The 16,972-nt window shown below is 40.7% G+C and overlaps 1 protein-coding gene across 2 annotated transcripts in view; it reads left to right on the top strand.

The window, feature by feature from the left end:
* LOC125770140 (neuroligin-4, X-linked-like) overlaps positions 1 to 16,972 on the top strand; it is a 147,361-nt gene that overhangs the window by 96,816 nt on the left and 33,573 nt on the right. For both annotated transcript variants that reach the window (XM_049439459.1, XM_049439460.1), the window contains 5 exons: positions 3,153 to 3,347; positions 3,505 to 3,878; positions 3,964 to 4,109; positions 10,816 to 10,954; positions 12,035 to 12,320. In XM_049439459.1, the coding sequence (XP_049295416.1) occupies positions 3,153 to 3,347; positions 3,505 to 3,878; positions 3,964 to 4,109; positions 10,816 to 10,954; positions 12,035 to 12,320 (1,140 nt within the window). The remainder of the gene's footprint in view (positions 1 to 3,152; positions 3,348 to 3,504; positions 3,879 to 3,963; positions 4,110 to 10,815; positions 10,955 to 12,034; positions 12,321 to 16,972) is intronic.

The following is a 16,972-nucleotide window of genomic DNA, read 5'->3' as shown; positions in this document are numbered from 1 at the left end:
TAAATCATATGCGTCAAATAAAACATACAGTACATAATCTAGTAGAAAAAAAACTTTTTTTAAAACAAAAAATCAAATAATCAGTCATGCAAAACAAAGTTACACACATCAATTTGCATGAGCGAAGCGACAGAAAATATACACCATACTGTTTGGCTAGTTAGATTTCAGTCATATATTTTATTCCGCACACCTTTTAAATAATGAACATAGGCATGAACAAACACAAACGGCAAAAATGGATGGGTGGCAGCAATAGGATTTTATTTCAAAATGCGACAAGCTTGGTGGTTTAACTTGGAAAAATGGATCACATCATAAAGAGTGCACCGGTGGAGAACATGTGCACTATACGGTCATCGAACATTCATCGATATTGGTCTGTTATGGACAAACAAGGGTAACAACAACAACATCGAAAAAACTGCCCGTTCAAATGCAACATAAAACATTGCCCCCAAAAATGGCCTGTAAATCATGACCAGGCACGATTGAAAATCCCAACTGCAACAGACTCAAAGTTTTCGCGATTTTTCCAACGCGAAAGATGATGCAAATGTGAACCAATAGAAAAGCATCGAGCAAAAAAAAGGAACTCTGAGTTCAAAACCATTTCAGTTCCTGCTGTGAATGGTTACCGGTATGCCGGAAAAAATGCAAATGGTGCATTCCATTGGGTGAACATTTCCAATGCAGCGGATGCATTTTTCCACCTGATGTCATATGCAATGATTTCTGGACTGAAGCAAAATTCCATCGATGAAAAAAATGAGCAACAACAGCTTAAAAAAAAGCCAACATCATGATCATATACATCTGTATGTAACTGTATGCACCTGCACAACGAAAAATAACGCCTCGTACCGATGTCAATGTCTCACCGGGTGGGGGAATGCGGTACACCAAGAGAGGAGAGCTTTATGACTTACCCGTGGATGGGCGAAAGTCTGCTGAAACTATCGAGTGTGTCGTTTGATTTATGCGGTTCAATAATCGAATTTATTCGCTTTGCTCGATCGTTTCGCTTCGATGAGGATGTTTCCCGGCGTTTTTTTTTTGCTGGGAAGGAAGCAATATTTAGTATTGACCAGGATGATACTGAAGACCGTAGAAGACGATGGCTTGAAGGTTATTGGTGGGGTTTTGTTTACTTTTCACTATGAATTTTCCATAAATCAAGCACGCCGTTAGTTTTCGTGGGGTTTTCCTATGGAAAAGGATGCAACCCCGGGAGGAAAAACTAACGCTCCAGACCATTCACTGGAATCGATCCCGAACGAGTCAATAAATAAACTCCCATCTCCGAGGGCGAAGGGATACTTTTTGCCACTTTCCACCATCCATTTGAAATTAGATTAACGCGTTGGGGTGGTAGTTTTCTCTTTTTTCGCGAATACGATAAGAAAAGCGATTGTTTCTTATTTGCACGAAAACATAATGGTCCACCGGGAGGACAATGGTTGAAGCAAATGCCCACAATCATGCATCGGAAATCGGAACCAATCGATCGAACTGATATGGTCAAGGAGGCCACCATTCGGGCATAGGGCGCGGCCATAGTCTATCGAGCATCCTCACCTTTTGTTCAATGATGCTAGTGAGCATATGTTTACCTAGCAGATTACCATTTATCAATTTTATGAGTCCAGTGAGCCCTTTCGGTTCCATGGCGTCTCGTTTGTGAGCCGGGTGGGATGAGTCAAGCAATCGTTTGGACCTGTGACTCCGGCTGGTTCGCCTCCCAAGGACCAAAGGTAATCAGTAGATAAACATCGTAGGAAATGGTTTATTTGTTTTATCGCCCAATGTTCGTACGACCCCTTTTTGGCTTCTCCATCCGTAAGATCTATGCCCAGTGCAAGCACGTACATCTCGTAACGGAATGCCCACCATCGATAAAGCTACAGACTAATGCTCAATCACTCAGAACAGAGGGGAAGCAGAAGTGACAAAAAAGCGGCAAAACGTTGGTTCGTTTTTGCTTGAATAATTGAATGAATTATTTTTTCTGGTTTATTCTAACCTCGAGGTTATTTCGGGGTGGTTTTTTTGTAAAGATGGTTTTGCCAAACGATTCTTTTTAGATGATGGTCAGATAGATGGCCATGGGTCAAGAGACTATGGCTTATGGCTTTGTCCGTGTCTTAGATTTTTTTCTCTCTCACAAACGTGTTTTGTTGTTGAGAATTATCAAGAATCCTTATTGCATGAAAAAAGTTTTAGTTGCAAAAAGGTGCTTCATTTGGATGGTTGACGTTAAATGTTATCTTATCTGAAGATTCTAGATCATCTGTTTATTGATTCGTCTTTGTTCCATCCATACAGATATACTTATTAGCTTTGATTTTTTATTAAACGTCTTTTGGTGTTCTTAATTTGCATACCTTTAGGCGTTCAACACTTGCTTTATAAGCAGGTTGAAGAACATGCGTTTTGGTATTTATTATTTAGATAAAACATTCATTTCCTAAATGATTTTAATGATTTTGAAACAAGCGGAATATACATCTATATAATATCTTTTAAATTTTAATTTCATTGCATTCGTAGAAAACTCATAATTAACAATAAACAAATTTTTAAGCTTTTAATACTGTAATAAAATTTAAGGTTAGGCACGAGAATTTACAGTACATTTTTAATGTCATTTAAAAAAATCGTCAAATGAAATTGCATTCACTAAGATGTTCGTAAATTACATCCATACGTATACAAAAACTCATGTTAGCTATTGGAGAGAAAAAAAATGTCCTAGTAGTTTTTTTTGTAAATCAAGAAACAACGGTCAGTGAAGTAAATAATTTCCTAATTTAAATAATACCATCCCATAAATTATGCCGTAAGATGGCATGATTTGTGTTAAATTCGAATCAAAATTTTTACCCCACCGTTTTGCCGGGGATTCGCATTAATTTCGATGTTTTATTTCGCTTCGCAAAACAAAAACAAAAACCCTTTTTGCCAGCATATCTTGCAGTGGGGAAGGGAACATAATCTCATTAGACGTGACAGCAGAAAGGATTCGTAAATGCTGTTGTGACAAGATAAATGTTGTGATTTTCTAAGAAGTTTATCTTATTGCACGGTCGATCCTTCCCCATCCTAACTGCTGCTAACGGTTTGCTTTTCCGCTTTTTTTTTTGTTTTCGTAGGTTTTCTAAAAACTCGTGCCTCACTGTCACCCGGTTCCGGCGGTAATCTAGGATTAATGGACATCATTCTCGCTCTGCACTGGGTACGAGATAACATTGCGTCGTTCGGCGGTGACCCGAAGCGCATCACTCTCGTCGGCCACGATACGGGAGCGGCACTCGCGAATCTCGTCCTTATCTCCAAGTCGGGAAAGGGTACGTCATCATCCGGTCGTGTGATGTGCTTTTCTTTTTTGTTTGGTTTCGTTTGGTTTTGTTTTTCTTTCGACTCTGCCCATCGTTTGATTGGAGCTCTTTTCTTATCATGACTTTGTCGCTTCTGTTTTTTTTTGTGTATTTAAACCTGATGCAGGACTTGTGCAAAGGGCAATTCTTTTGAGTGGTTCAGCACTCAGCCCGTGGGCACTCATACCGGACCCGGACGCGGTACGGTTGGAAGTGTCACAACAGATGGCATGCCATCTAGTACCGGGCCGGAACGGTCGGAAGCCATCGACCGACGACATTACCGACTGCCTGCGGGATAAACCGATCGAGGCGCTTATGGGCGTACGGTTGACCAGTGTACGGTTCATGCCTTCCTGGGGACCGTTTCTACCGCTGGAGGACTCGTTGGATCCCGAGTTTGCCATGGAACATTCGGGCGAGGGCTTCATCACGAGCGAGCTAATGTTGGGCATGAGTACCACCGAAAGCTACAACGACTTCAGCGCGTCAGACATTCAGGTGAGCAATGAGATGAAATGAAGGTGAAATTTGGTGGCATACAAATGCATAATTTGCCTACGGTGCCCTTTCGCTCCACTTGCAGTACGGACTGGAGGAAGATCAGCGAAACCGGTTGCTGCGGACGTACATTCGCAATGCGTTCACGTTCCATCTGAACGAGATATTCTCCGCCGTCCGGAACGAGTACACCGACTGGGACAAACCAATCCAGCATCCAATCAATATCAGGTAGGTAATTGTACCGCCGATCCCTCTCGGGAGGATTTAACGCTTCAGCTAAGGACAATGTGGGCAAGCCACGTGAGAACCAAACAGCCTCAGCCAGGTTGAACTGCCCGTTCGGGCATGAGTTTTCGTGGTGATTGAAATTTGGTGTTTCTCGCGGGAATTGACGGCTGTGATTCAAATGTCTAATGTTTGCTTTGTGGTCGAAGAGAAATCAATTGATTCCGATTCCTTGGAGGATATTGCCAGGACGTAAGAAATCTTTCGATAGCAGGCTGGCACGCTTATGGAACATCATGAGATACTTTATGGTACAAGCTTAGTTCGCAGAATAATACATTATTATTGTGCATTATTTAGCATTTTTTTAAGTATAACTAGATATATCGAAAATCTTATCAAATTCCTTGGAAATTTTCTCACAAAAATGGATCGTTTAATGTACCCCAATGTAGTCTAATAGCATTTGATAATCAAAACTCAACCCAAACAATGGTTGTTTATTCAAATTTACAATTCTCATTCAGCTGGCCGTATCGTTCCGTCTGCATAAAGGCAACCTGTTTATGTTGTAATCTATTTAACTCCTGCTTGTAATATTCCTGAGAACACTTCCTAGCCTCAATTTTGTTTTCCAAGGACACCAGTAATCGAGTAACTGCCGATGTCACCTGGCACTCAATACCATTCACCTACGAAACCGGTTCATTTCCCACGTGCAACACGAAGCATAAGAATAATGTTCAAAATTGGCCAGAATAACCGAATACGCTGGCACACGTTTTGCCAAAGCCGCGCGGTTTGATAAAAGTTTCAGGGCGCCGTTTTCGCCGAACCGGACGTGATGCGTTTGCGAAACAATCGCAAACGAAACGGAACGGATGTGAAATTGGTACGGAATGGAAAATGAAAATTGCTTCCCCGAGTGTGCTGGCTGTGGGCCGTGTGTTGATTCTTGGGAAATAGATGGAATTCAATCGGCAAAACCCCGTACATGTGTGTGGGTGGGTGGGCAGCATTCGTTTTGTGCTCGGCACCGGCTCGGTTGGGAGAAAGATGGCTGCCACCTTCAGCAGCAAAAGCGGATGTTACCAGTTTTCGAATGCGTATGTGTGTGGGAGATGCTTTTGCCACTTCTACTGCTGCAACCTTTTACTGCTCCGGCCATGGCTGAATCTAGCGCGTCACGGAAATAGTAAAGCGAGACTTTTGATTCTAAATTGGATTTTGTGAAATTTTAATTCCCAACATGAGATTAAACCTTCTAGCAGCAAACCGAAACCGATCGGACAGGCGGGTTTTTGGGGGCGAATGAGACGAGATCGAAAGAGAAGGCAGAAATTTCCGGTGCACAGTGGGACTGTTAGGTAATTTCGTACCAACCGAAGCATTTTCACTCGTGTGTGTTAAGTGGTATGATTGTCGGTAGTCATGGTTTTGATAAAATTGTGATCCCACAACAACATTGGCCCAGGTTTCCACCCTACCTTCCCTATGATTTCTCATCGTCTAAGCCTACCCCAATAATGGGTACAATTAGAAGAAATATTTTTAGCATTCTCTAACTCGAACTCGACTCCAACTCGAGTGGGACCCATGGTAATGATATTATTTTAAACATTTCACTCGATAGTAGCAACCGCTCCCAGTGGACGATTTTTGTGTAATCATCCGTAGCCGAAGATTTCCGGCAGTGTAAAGCTCCCGGAGGAATGCACCTCGTTCGGGAAGCCGTTCTGGTATGCAGGAACTGAAAAAGGGACAGGCTCAAGGGTCAAATCATTACGGCACTGTAACCAACGACGTAAAACCAGCCGCACTGAACGAATGTGTCCACAAAACACGTGTATTTTCCCAACAGGAATTATCTGTCTCTTTTCAACGATTGTGTTTGCGTTACCTATCGTACAGCAAAAGCTTTTCGATTCGATTATAGCGACTACCAGGAAAAGCAAAAACGTACCAGAGATGCTTCCTCATCTGTTGCAAAACGGATGAAAATGAGGTAGCCAATTAATACCGTGAAATAGGATTAGTTATGTAGCTCGTTTCGAAACGGCACAACTTGTACTGGTGTACTGAAGTGGCCGTGTGTGTGTATGTGGCTGATTGGATGATGGATGCTGGGGATGGCACATTTACCCTTTTGCACTGCTCCGATCATCATCATCATCACTATGGTTGATGCATTAAATCATTCGTTGCTGCGTATGCATCACCACTTCATGTGCTTCATTTTCATGGTCCATTGTCGTATTGATACAGTAAGAGTATTAATAATTTTCAACTCGATAATTCACCTACCCGTACAACCCTACCACATCACCCATTAGCACCCACCCAAAACTATCGATGGACAAAGGGAAGTCCTTCAGCATAGAGTTAGTCATTAATCGATCGATAAATTAGAATTCGCCTCACTGACAAGCACGGTACGAATTCCGTTGAGCAAATAACAATTTAGACGAACATTTCACGCATCATTGTTGACCGCTGTTTTGGAGCATCTGTTCGAGTATCGATAAAAGCGAACGAATCGAAAAATGAAACGAGCTAACGTGATAACAAAGTGTCGCGGTTTATGGCTTTAGCCAATTATGGTCGATGGGTTGGAATTTTGGTATTTATGCGATTTTGCCGCTCATTTCTGTTCACCGAGGGTGGTACAGTAGTTTTGGGAAACGTTATAATTTATGGAGTCATCATTTCAGTGTAAGCTTGTTGACTGGAATGTAGTTATGTGTGTCCGTATGTGTGGAATGCATTTTATATGTCGTGTAGAGGAATGTATTGTTTTTGAATATTTTGTATTTACTTTTCATTTTTGTAATTTTTTTTTGTGATTTTTAAAGCTATAAATCTAATTCATTATAAATAATCTCGTATATCAATACGGCCAAGCCGTTCTATCTAAATAAAAAAAATATAATAATAATCTCGTAAACCGTACTTCTGTAACTCATTTTCTTTAATAATTAAAAAATTACTTAGTTTTTAAAATAATAAAAAAATAAATAAAAATAATAAAAAAAATAAAATAAGTTAGTGTTTTTGCTCCAAAACTTATGCAATGCATAAACATTTAAAAGCTGTTTAAAGCGACAATGAAGGTATAGGTTTAAAACTGTGATTAATGTCTTCTCCTTATAGTAAGGAAAACAAATCAAGTCATTGAGCTCCCTTCCCTATAATCGTTCTACGAGTTAGGGCAACACAGAACATTTACCGAAATGAATACATGAGTTAGTAATAACGGTTATTTTAAATTTCCACTTTGAAGAATTACCAATGAGACATTGAAATCTTTCGATGACTTTTGTCCTTAAAAAAGTCAATGTTTCATTGTACATTTATAATAGAAGTTTTGACAGTCACACGACAGGATATATACTAAATCTCTTTGGGGTCGATTCTTTCTACGTGGACTTATCCATGCAGCTGTGAATGAATATAGAGATTTACTTAAGAGAAGAGTAAAAATACGGACGGTTCAAACTGATATGAAATAATAGTCATGAGCACCATCTGACAAGGTACAAAATTTCGTTATAAGTGTCGTCGAAAAGTATAAGTAACTAATATAAAAGCAATTAGTCTGGTTAGTCATCTTCAAATAAAAATAAATCAAAAAATTAATTGGATTCTCATTTGGCACTTATCAGCAATTTTTGACATTTCTTCCTTTAATTTGAGTACAAATATGATTTAGATTTCGAGGAAAAGAACTCGAACTGAATCATCAAATTATCTAACCATCAACAACTTCTTTTCAAAAGTGTAAACATAAAATACATGATAATTGATCAAAAGTTCGTTCTGTTAAAGATTTTTTTTTGTTTCTAAAAAGCTATATGACGACCATTTATGATGACTTCAAACAAATAAACGTTATAAATATCAATCTCAAACATTTGACACTGATTTTGAAAAAAATAGAACAGCTATTGCTATCAAAATCGTCTATATGATCCCGAACTAACAAAACCTTCCTGTTTCATTCGATTCAGCATAAAATACAGTTCCACAAGCCAAACGGCACAATCAAACTTTGCAATTAAAATAACAAATTACCTCCCGGCTCTCCTGGGTCAGCAGAAGGCTAAATGATGCGCAGGAGTCAAACAAAACGAACAATCATACGACAGGCACACACACGCGGAAGCTGCTAATCCGCCATGAGTGGCCAGTTTTGTTCGTGATGTGAATAATTCCGGCTCATTTGTCACACGTACACTACACACTCCGCTCGCTTGCACCAGCACGCGGAGCGAATTAAGCGACCCAGTCACTCTGCTTATAGCGGCAATAAATATTAATACCCATTTTTCCCACCAAACGGTTACCCGATCAGGGGAAAAAAATTGAACTGTATATAGGCACACGACGAACAAAAAAAAATTCCCCCAAACATCAATAATGATTGGGATAAAACTTTGCTACGGCGCTAGGCACGGTGAAGGCTAAACGGACCAGTTCAGTCAGGGTGAGAAATAAGCTAACAGATTCCACGCACAAAAAGCGAACAGTTACACAAAGTCATCAATCAGAGGTTTGTGATAAAAATTATTACTAGCACTCGATCGCTGAGTTATTCATGCCCGGGTAAGAGGGGGAGAGGGTGAATGCAGACGAACGGTACAGATTTGGGTTAACTTCCGGTTCAGATCGATCCATCCGAGAGATCATCCAGGGTCCGAGAACTAACCGATGGTCGTGAGGGCGTGAAATGAGTTCTTGTCCTTCGTCAGGAAAATGGTGCGAACCGGACCGGAGTACACTTGGCAAAAATGGATCCGGTGCTACCGAACCTGAACGAAACCATTTTTCCGATGCGCATAAATTCCCAATGAGTATACACGGTCCGTTAGCATTCGACCAATGAGGTGCCAGCACAATCCGGGTGCAGGCACAAAAGTGAGGCTCATAAAAAATGTATAAACCACCTCTTTAAGAATTGGGTTCACCTTTTGTACGGCAAACATGAGGGTGAAGTTTATGAGTGCCGCAGGATGGTTTTGTCACGCTAGAGCAGAAACAGAAAATTGACTACCGATATAGAAGGCTCTGGCTACATTTGACCCGGGATCAGCTTTGCATGAGCGGGAAAAGTTTCTCTGAATGAAAAGTCATTCTTAATGCTGCTTTTTGGAGGGGAAATATTCAAAAGATTTTGCCCATTCTTGAAGGATAATCGACACCGACTATGTTGTCAATCGTATTAATGGACAACTTGACATAATCACGACATTCCTGTCGACGACGACAAACGGCACATTTCCTTTTTGGGGACAAAGTGCTCAAAGTCTAATGCACTTGGGATGCTAACAATCGATCCACATTCTTTTCAGTCCGTCTGTTTTGTCTTCGGCCGGAGACACCCCGGGGCAAAGGGAATAGAAAGATGTCGGGCAGTATTTATTTTATCGATACCACACCACAATGCATGTGTCAACTGTCATCTGCGAGGTTGTCTGTTAATGTTGAATGGATGAGAGTCTAAAAACAAAGAAACGCAAAAAGATGGACGAACAAAAACGATTTGAAAAATATTCTCCATTCACGTGCTACGATCGGAAGGATACATTGTTTCGATGATGAGAAAGGAAAGGAAAAAAAAACAAGCACGAAAGACGTCTCGCCTCAATGCAATGGTGCGAGCAACTGCACGCGCAGAATTTCCCACGAAAACAAAAGCACTCTGCACTACTTGGCAACCGGCTGCCCGATTGGTGATGTGAGGTTTGAGGGGGGGAAAACGGCTAGGATAAATACAGTCCAGAAATAATATCCTCTTTGCGGTTCGAGGTGAAAATGAAGAAGAAAAAATAATAATAAAACCCCACCCAAGACAGCATCCAATCGTTTATATCCCACATTGCTGCCAGTCACTCAGCTTATCGCTTTTCTTTTATGCTTTGTTTTTACGTCGGTTTTTTTTTACTTCAAATCGTTTGCTGGAGCTGAATTCCTGCGAGTATTCACTCATTTTCACTGTCACCATCCTGTCATTTGTGGCTTGTTCTGTCTGGTAGAGAGCGAGCGAGAGAGAGAGAGAGAGAGAGAGAGAGAGATAGAGAGAAACATTTTCAGTCTTCGTCAACTGGAAGACTGTTCCATCAGTAACTAGCGTGATGGCAGTTCGTTCGGTTGGACAATTTTACTTCCACAATTTTCCTCCACAATGCAATCCTAATTGGCGCGGGAACGGTATGAAAAAAAAGAAAATCGGAAACCATTGAAAAATGAAGTAAATCCACTGCTTAACGTCGATCGGACCTCTTGCACACATTTTTCACATTTCCCTTGTCGGTCATCCGTGGCGTGAGGGCGACAGTGAAAATGACGTGACAAGTATTTCCCGCTCCTGTGGTGGCTAATTTTGGGTTTTGCTTCAGCGAATTTTCTCCACCCTCCCCAGGATACCAACTTTTAACTCCCGGAGTGAGGAATTGTTGATGAAAGATGATTGTTGTTTATATTTCCTCTGTGTTTTGTTCGGCTTGATGGATGGACTGATTTGGCAACCTGCTTGTATTAATCTCTGTTATGCTACCATTTTTGGTTCGCAGTTTGATTGGGTTTGTTGTTTTTCTGTTGTTTTTTTTGAAGGATAGGCAAAAACGAAAAACAAACCTCAGCAGCATCAGCATGAGATGGGACATTTTTTAACGATCATTGGTTTGGTTGTTTTTTTTCTTATTCTCCACAGAGACTCAACCATGGAAGCCTTGAGCGATGGCCATACGGTGGCACCCATAATTAAGGTGGCTTATCTGCATGCGAGACGAGGTGCAAAGACTTACATGTTTCATTTTGGGTACCAAAGCAAGGAAAGTGAATATCCACAGGTAAGCTTTTGATTTAATTTAAATAAATATTGCAATTAATAAAAAAATACAAATGCAACAAACATGACATATTCGCATGAGACAATAAGATAATTAATTGGGGCGGCCCGGTGGTGCATGTGAAAAACGGCGCCCGTCCACACGGCAGGGACCGGGTTCAAATCCCATCCGGACCTTCTCCCCGTAGCATGGACTGACTATCCTGCTACGTGGTAAAATAAGTCTTGATACGGCCAGGACGTTCTAACCGAGCAAAAAAAAAATATAAGAGAATTAAAAGGTATTGAATAATAAATTGATCGACGAAGTATGATGAAAAACATAAAGGCACTAAAAAAAGAATGAACTGCTCGTTTTATGAATTGATAATTATTAAAATTTATCATTATAGCAATACGGCCAGGCCGTTCTTAATGAATAAAAAAAAATATCATTATACTATTTGTTCCAAATTATAATTAATTTGGAAAACAAAATTTATCTATTTCGAAAAAAAAATTTAAAAATACAAAAAAAATTATTTGCAAAACAAAATTTATGATTTTATTAAAATTTACAATTCATTTAACAGGACTCAAACGTTAAAAATTAATTTACATTTAATAACAATAAAAAAATTGGTCACTTTTGCTAAACTTTCAACTCCCTGGTTCATTTGTTAAAAAAAACCTCTAGACATCAATTCTCTACAGAGTTGGGAAAAGTTTAGCTCACACATTTTTGCTTCAAAATTACTTTACTTTTAGCATTAGAATGGAGTTGCTTTTGCGTGGAGGAAACTTATCATATGATTTACATTTATAGCATGATTTAACGGCTCACTTCTCAAGTACCCATTTTTTTATTCAACTTTTAGTTTTCGTGCAGAATCTCGCTATAAACTATGATTTACTTCACCGTTTCTTATCGTTCAACCCGCCGCCTCACACTATAAAAAGAGCTAATGCACCGACAAGACTTTCATCTTTGCCTTTCTGCTATTTTTCATTCCATAAAGTACAACCTTTTATCATATTTCTATTTAACTCGCGTTCTTTTCACATTTTCATTTTCGTTTTTCTTCGCTCAACACATCGACAGAGGCTGGGTAGTGTACGGGGTGAAGAACTACCGTACATCTTCGGACTACCGCTGGTGCAGGGTGGTCCAGTATTTCCGCAGAACTTCTCGCGCCAGGATATGGGTGTCAACGAGGCGGTGCTGAACTTCGTGACCAACTTCTGCAAAACGGGTGACCCGAACGAGGCCGGCCACCAGCAGGCACAGCCGCTCCATCCCGACTACGGTACGGCGAAGGAGCGAACCCGTTTCCGGCTCATCACGTGGGAAACGTACGAAACCACCACGCAGCAGTATCTTAGCATCTGTAAGTACTACCCCTGCGACCTGAAATCCGTTTGCCCGGGGGTCACTTTATTGAATTATGCAAAAGTGACACGTTGGAATATTGAAACAGTGTGCCGTAGTTCTTTAATTTTTCGCTAACCCTACACCATTCTGCAGTGTAACTTCTGGCCTTTTCGACCGAACTTATCTTTCGGCCCGATAAATTACACTACACTGTGTGCGTACAAGAGTACTTGGTTTGAGCAGTTCAAGCGGTCGTAAGTCAGCGTTAAGCAACTCCGGCCGAAAGATGCCGGTTGGGAACAGAGATCGATTGAAATGATTACCGTCGGGTGGGTAATAGAGGACTAAAAAAAGGCACCAGAACCTTGTCATGAATAATTTGGGTCTAAGTGTGTGCGTGTATGTGCACTAACTCCTAGGCACTGTGGAATGCGAAAAATTTGGATAAAGGTTTTCCGACTTCAGGGATGCCGAACATGAGATGCATATGGAAAAAGCTAACAATAAGAAAAGGTTTTTCATAAAATAAAAAACGAAACTTTCATTTGCAATTGTTGACAGCTCCGGTAACGTTACGTTTCATCGCTGCAAACGTTTACATTCGACAACCCTGCGTGTGTTGAAGAAAAATCACAAGCTTTTCGGCAAAACAGATCGTAACCTCAAAAAGCTGGCCCATTTCCGGCGATTTTCTTCTTTTCGATAGAAGCACTGATTCCGGGGGAATAAAAAGTCCACCCGAAGATTGCAAAGAAACAAAGAGATAAATTCAATTTAGTTATAAGGCTCTTATCGGATCACGGATTGGCGACGAAGACGTTCTGGCGGTTTTGTGTGAGCACTGTAGCCGTTCCCATTTTTCCGGCCAAAGCTTTTTCCGTTTCTAGTTTTTACTTGTTCGAGGATTTTTCTTCTCCCCTTTCTTTCGTCCAGCTTCTCTATCCAAAGCTCAGGGTTAAGTAGTAAAATCTTTTTCACGTACAAGAAAAAGAGCTACCGTTGGACCGATGGGACGCTGGTTGTGGGAAATCTTTCAACCCCGTATGGACCTTTTGCGGTACACTGCCTGCCCGCATCATCCCGCCTTCAGGTGGAGTTGAACGGTGAAGTTTTTGGGCCAAATACGTCGTGCTAAAAGGGACTGCTTTTTTGGCTTTTGTATCTTTTTTTAAATTTACTTCCACGTTCTTTTTTTTGCTTCGTCTGGCATCGTGATGCTGGTGCACCGTGGAAGAAACTTATACAACGAAAATAAAATACGAAACATCGAGCAGAAGCGATGCTTGTTTCATGGTTTTCCGGCGATATGTTCCGAGATAGCGCTGGTCGTCTATTTTGTGGCTAAAAACTGCCAACCATGTAAGGGAGTGTGTGCCTTACACCGAAACATATGTGTCTTTCGCAGTACCGGCTGAGTCTTTCTTCCTTAAAAAACACTCCAGAAAGCAATTGGCGTGAAGACGAATGTTCGCCAGGGGACGCCCGTGGGTGACGACAATGTTGAAGCTGGGTTTCAGGTCTCGCAACTCGTTCAAAGTTGCGAGCACCATGGCAAGTTTCACGAGTACATTTGGGCAATGCCCCACGCGGGAGATGAAAGAATGGTTTAAGTTTACGATGGCTTTACAGGATTTCTGCCCTCTCGGAAAAAAAGAAACTTGCCTTTCCTTTCTTCGGCGACAACACTCGCCCGCCCTCCCCGGAACACGGAAAGGTTTCCCTTAGAAAGAGATCGAAAGTGTCAGTTCTTGGTCAACTCGATGACTACAACTGTCCAGACAGAGAGATTTATGGTTAACTTTCGGGGTAAACAATTAAATGAAAAACTTTTTGATCATCTTGCGACACAAAAGGTCTCACCGGTGGCTGTCAACGTCCATAAATCGATGGCGATGTCGGTGATCGATTTTCACGCCGTCCGTTTTTGCGCTGGTCGCTTCGTACAATTCCCGCCAGTCTAGGTACAAAAAAAATGGTTTTTAATTTCCCCTCTTCTATAGCAAGTTTTTTCAAAACGACGTGTTGTTTGTTTTGTGCCACGGGAAGTGGTATTGCTTTTACAGCAAATCGCCCGTCAAACTTGTGGCGATTGCTGCGTGTTCAAGTGGCCATGAAATCGATACCGACTCCTGGGAATCGTTCTATGATGCTTTATCTGCTCTGTAAAGTTTTCTACAAATACTTTGGGTGAAAAAAAATTTGAACATTTTTCACATCACTAAGCTTTCTTTTTCTGCTTATTTGCTATAAAAACCGTGTTTTCGTTCTTACACGAAGGGAATCGAATAACACACCCCAAAAAGTAAATGTTTTCCGACATAAACATGGGAAGTTCGGAGTTCGGGGAAACCATTGCTGACTGTTTGCCGATATTTCACCACCAGTGTGTATGTGTGGCATGAACTTTTGGCGGCAAGCTGACAGATTTCGTGGAATTTATTTAAAGAATTCAGTTTCACGTGAAGTGTAATTTTTCAGTGTAGAATAAATTAGTTTAAGCTACATACTATTTAATTTAAAGCTTCAAACGGAAAACAAGAGTTGAGATTAGGGCCGATTCCTGTTTTAAACGGATTATTGTGACACTTTGCCCGACAGTTGTGTGACACATTTTTTATATGTAAGAAAGGGGTAAATGTAAAACTTCATTCTTATCCGATAGATGGTTCACATATGACTAATTTCTCTCCTCAAATCAAATTTCAATTCCTCAAAATATATAACCTAAAAGTCAGCTTTTCAATATTTTCAGTCCTCAAAACCATGGAGTTCTAATGGCTCAAAAGAGAACGATGTTCAGGGGACTTGTGTCTCTTTAATTTAAACATTTTTGATTTATTTTATTCTTTATTTTCTTATACACGTTCTATCAAATATAGCTCCGTACAGTGCAGCGTTATATCTCATGCTAATATCCTTGTTTCCATTGCCTAAAGAGCTAACAGACGAATTGGAAAAATCTTACTAGTAAAATGTTGATAGATATTGCTAACAATATTTAACATAAATAAAAAAAATCTATTTCACTCAACTATTTTACGTAAAATTTGAGGATAAATTATTTTACACCAGGGCTGCTTATAATCGGCAGAATTCAGTAATTCAACTTGCAAATAAATTATTCAACACCATAAATAATTACGTTTATCGCATTTCCCCCAAATAACTTCTAATCGTGATATGTAAATCCCTTTCGGAAACAGCGATACGTAATCCTTCCTACATTTCAAATTAAAAATAACAATGCGTAGCTGTTTATAAAGCATCCGCGGATCGAATCGTTTTTGCATAATAAATTGAACTGATGCTCATCGCCTACGTACAAGGACCATGAATCTGTTTGCATTTGCGACCCGCCAACTGATAAGAATCTATTTCCACCATTGATTCTCATGGGCTCCATTCATCTCCATTCAAAGAGACGTATGGCAGGAGGGAAAAAACAGCTGAAAAATAAAAAGGAACAAAACAAGAAGCACACTGAAGAGGTTGAACTCCATTTTTTTTGTATGTGACTCTGCTCTATTACAAACGGAAAATGAAAGCCGTTCATGGACTGCGTAATGCTGTTATTCTTCCTATTATTCCGCTATTCCGCTATCTCGTAGAACAATGGTGGCATACTAATGGTGAAACCGAACCGTATTGTCCTCCGTCTGTTTGTCGGTGGAAAATTGAAACCCAGACTCCCAGGATGAAATGAAGCATATTTTTGTTTGCATCATTCATTAGTCGAAAAGAGTCTAATGAAAAATAAACATCCAACTGGGTGGGAGGTTAAAAGGGGGCCTCCTAAAAAAGAGTCGTAGGGGGGAGTCTGTATCGGAGTGGAGCCACCAGTTAAGTGAAAGACGAATGACGCTTGGTAAAGATCAAAACGGTTCGTCTGTCAGGCACGAGCCAACCAGCATCTGTGCTTTACTACTCCGGTGCGGAAGACCCGTACATGGTGACGAAGGTCAATGATGAAAAGTGACGATTTACTGTCCAAAAAAAGACACGTTCAAATGGCAAACGTAGCCTAGCTGTGCTTTCGGGGACCGTTTCGTTTCATCTTGCTCTAGATCTCAGTGTCTTACCAAACCATACCAGCATTCTTCCATCAAGGAAACAAGACACAGGAATGGGCACAGACACGAAAGTGAATTATTTTACGTTGGCATGGCATTGGCAAGGGAACGGCGTAAAGATTGCACAATGATGAACAGCTAGCCGGTTGATAAGCTTGGCCTTGGAAAATTTCCTCAAACGAAGCAAGTCTAACTTTCCGCCATTTCATCAGCCTTGGAAAATATGAACCCTGCCATGAACTACCGTATTCTCAGCACCAAGATGGCTGATTTTGAGACTTTGAAGGAACGAGGCCGAAAGATCTATTCCGTGATGTCTCAAAAACCACCAAAAACGGCAAGCGCCCGTGTGAGCGATAGAGCGTGAAGTAATTTAATATAATATGTCCATTTTGACACGAATGCTCACTGACTCGTTGCTTATCGCCATTCATGCATACGATCTTAACGATTCGATGGTTCAAACAGTGACAGTTTAAATGACGATTGTCGTTCATTGAAATCCATCAACCAAATCGGAAGCAAACGAGTTGCTTAAAACCCAATCAACGGCACTCAAACAACAGTTCTTGTACGGGACTTTGTGGGAACCACAAAA

Source organism: Anopheles funestus, chromosome 3RL, assembly GCF_943734845.2.
Source record: "Anopheles funestus chromosome 3RL, idAnoFuneDA-416_04, whole genome shotgun sequence".
In the NCBI taxonomy this organism is placed as follows: Eukaryota; Metazoa; Arthropoda; class Insecta; order Diptera; family Culicidae; genus Anopheles; species Anopheles funestus.
This window is presented reverse-complemented; position numbering and strand designations above follow the sequence as displayed.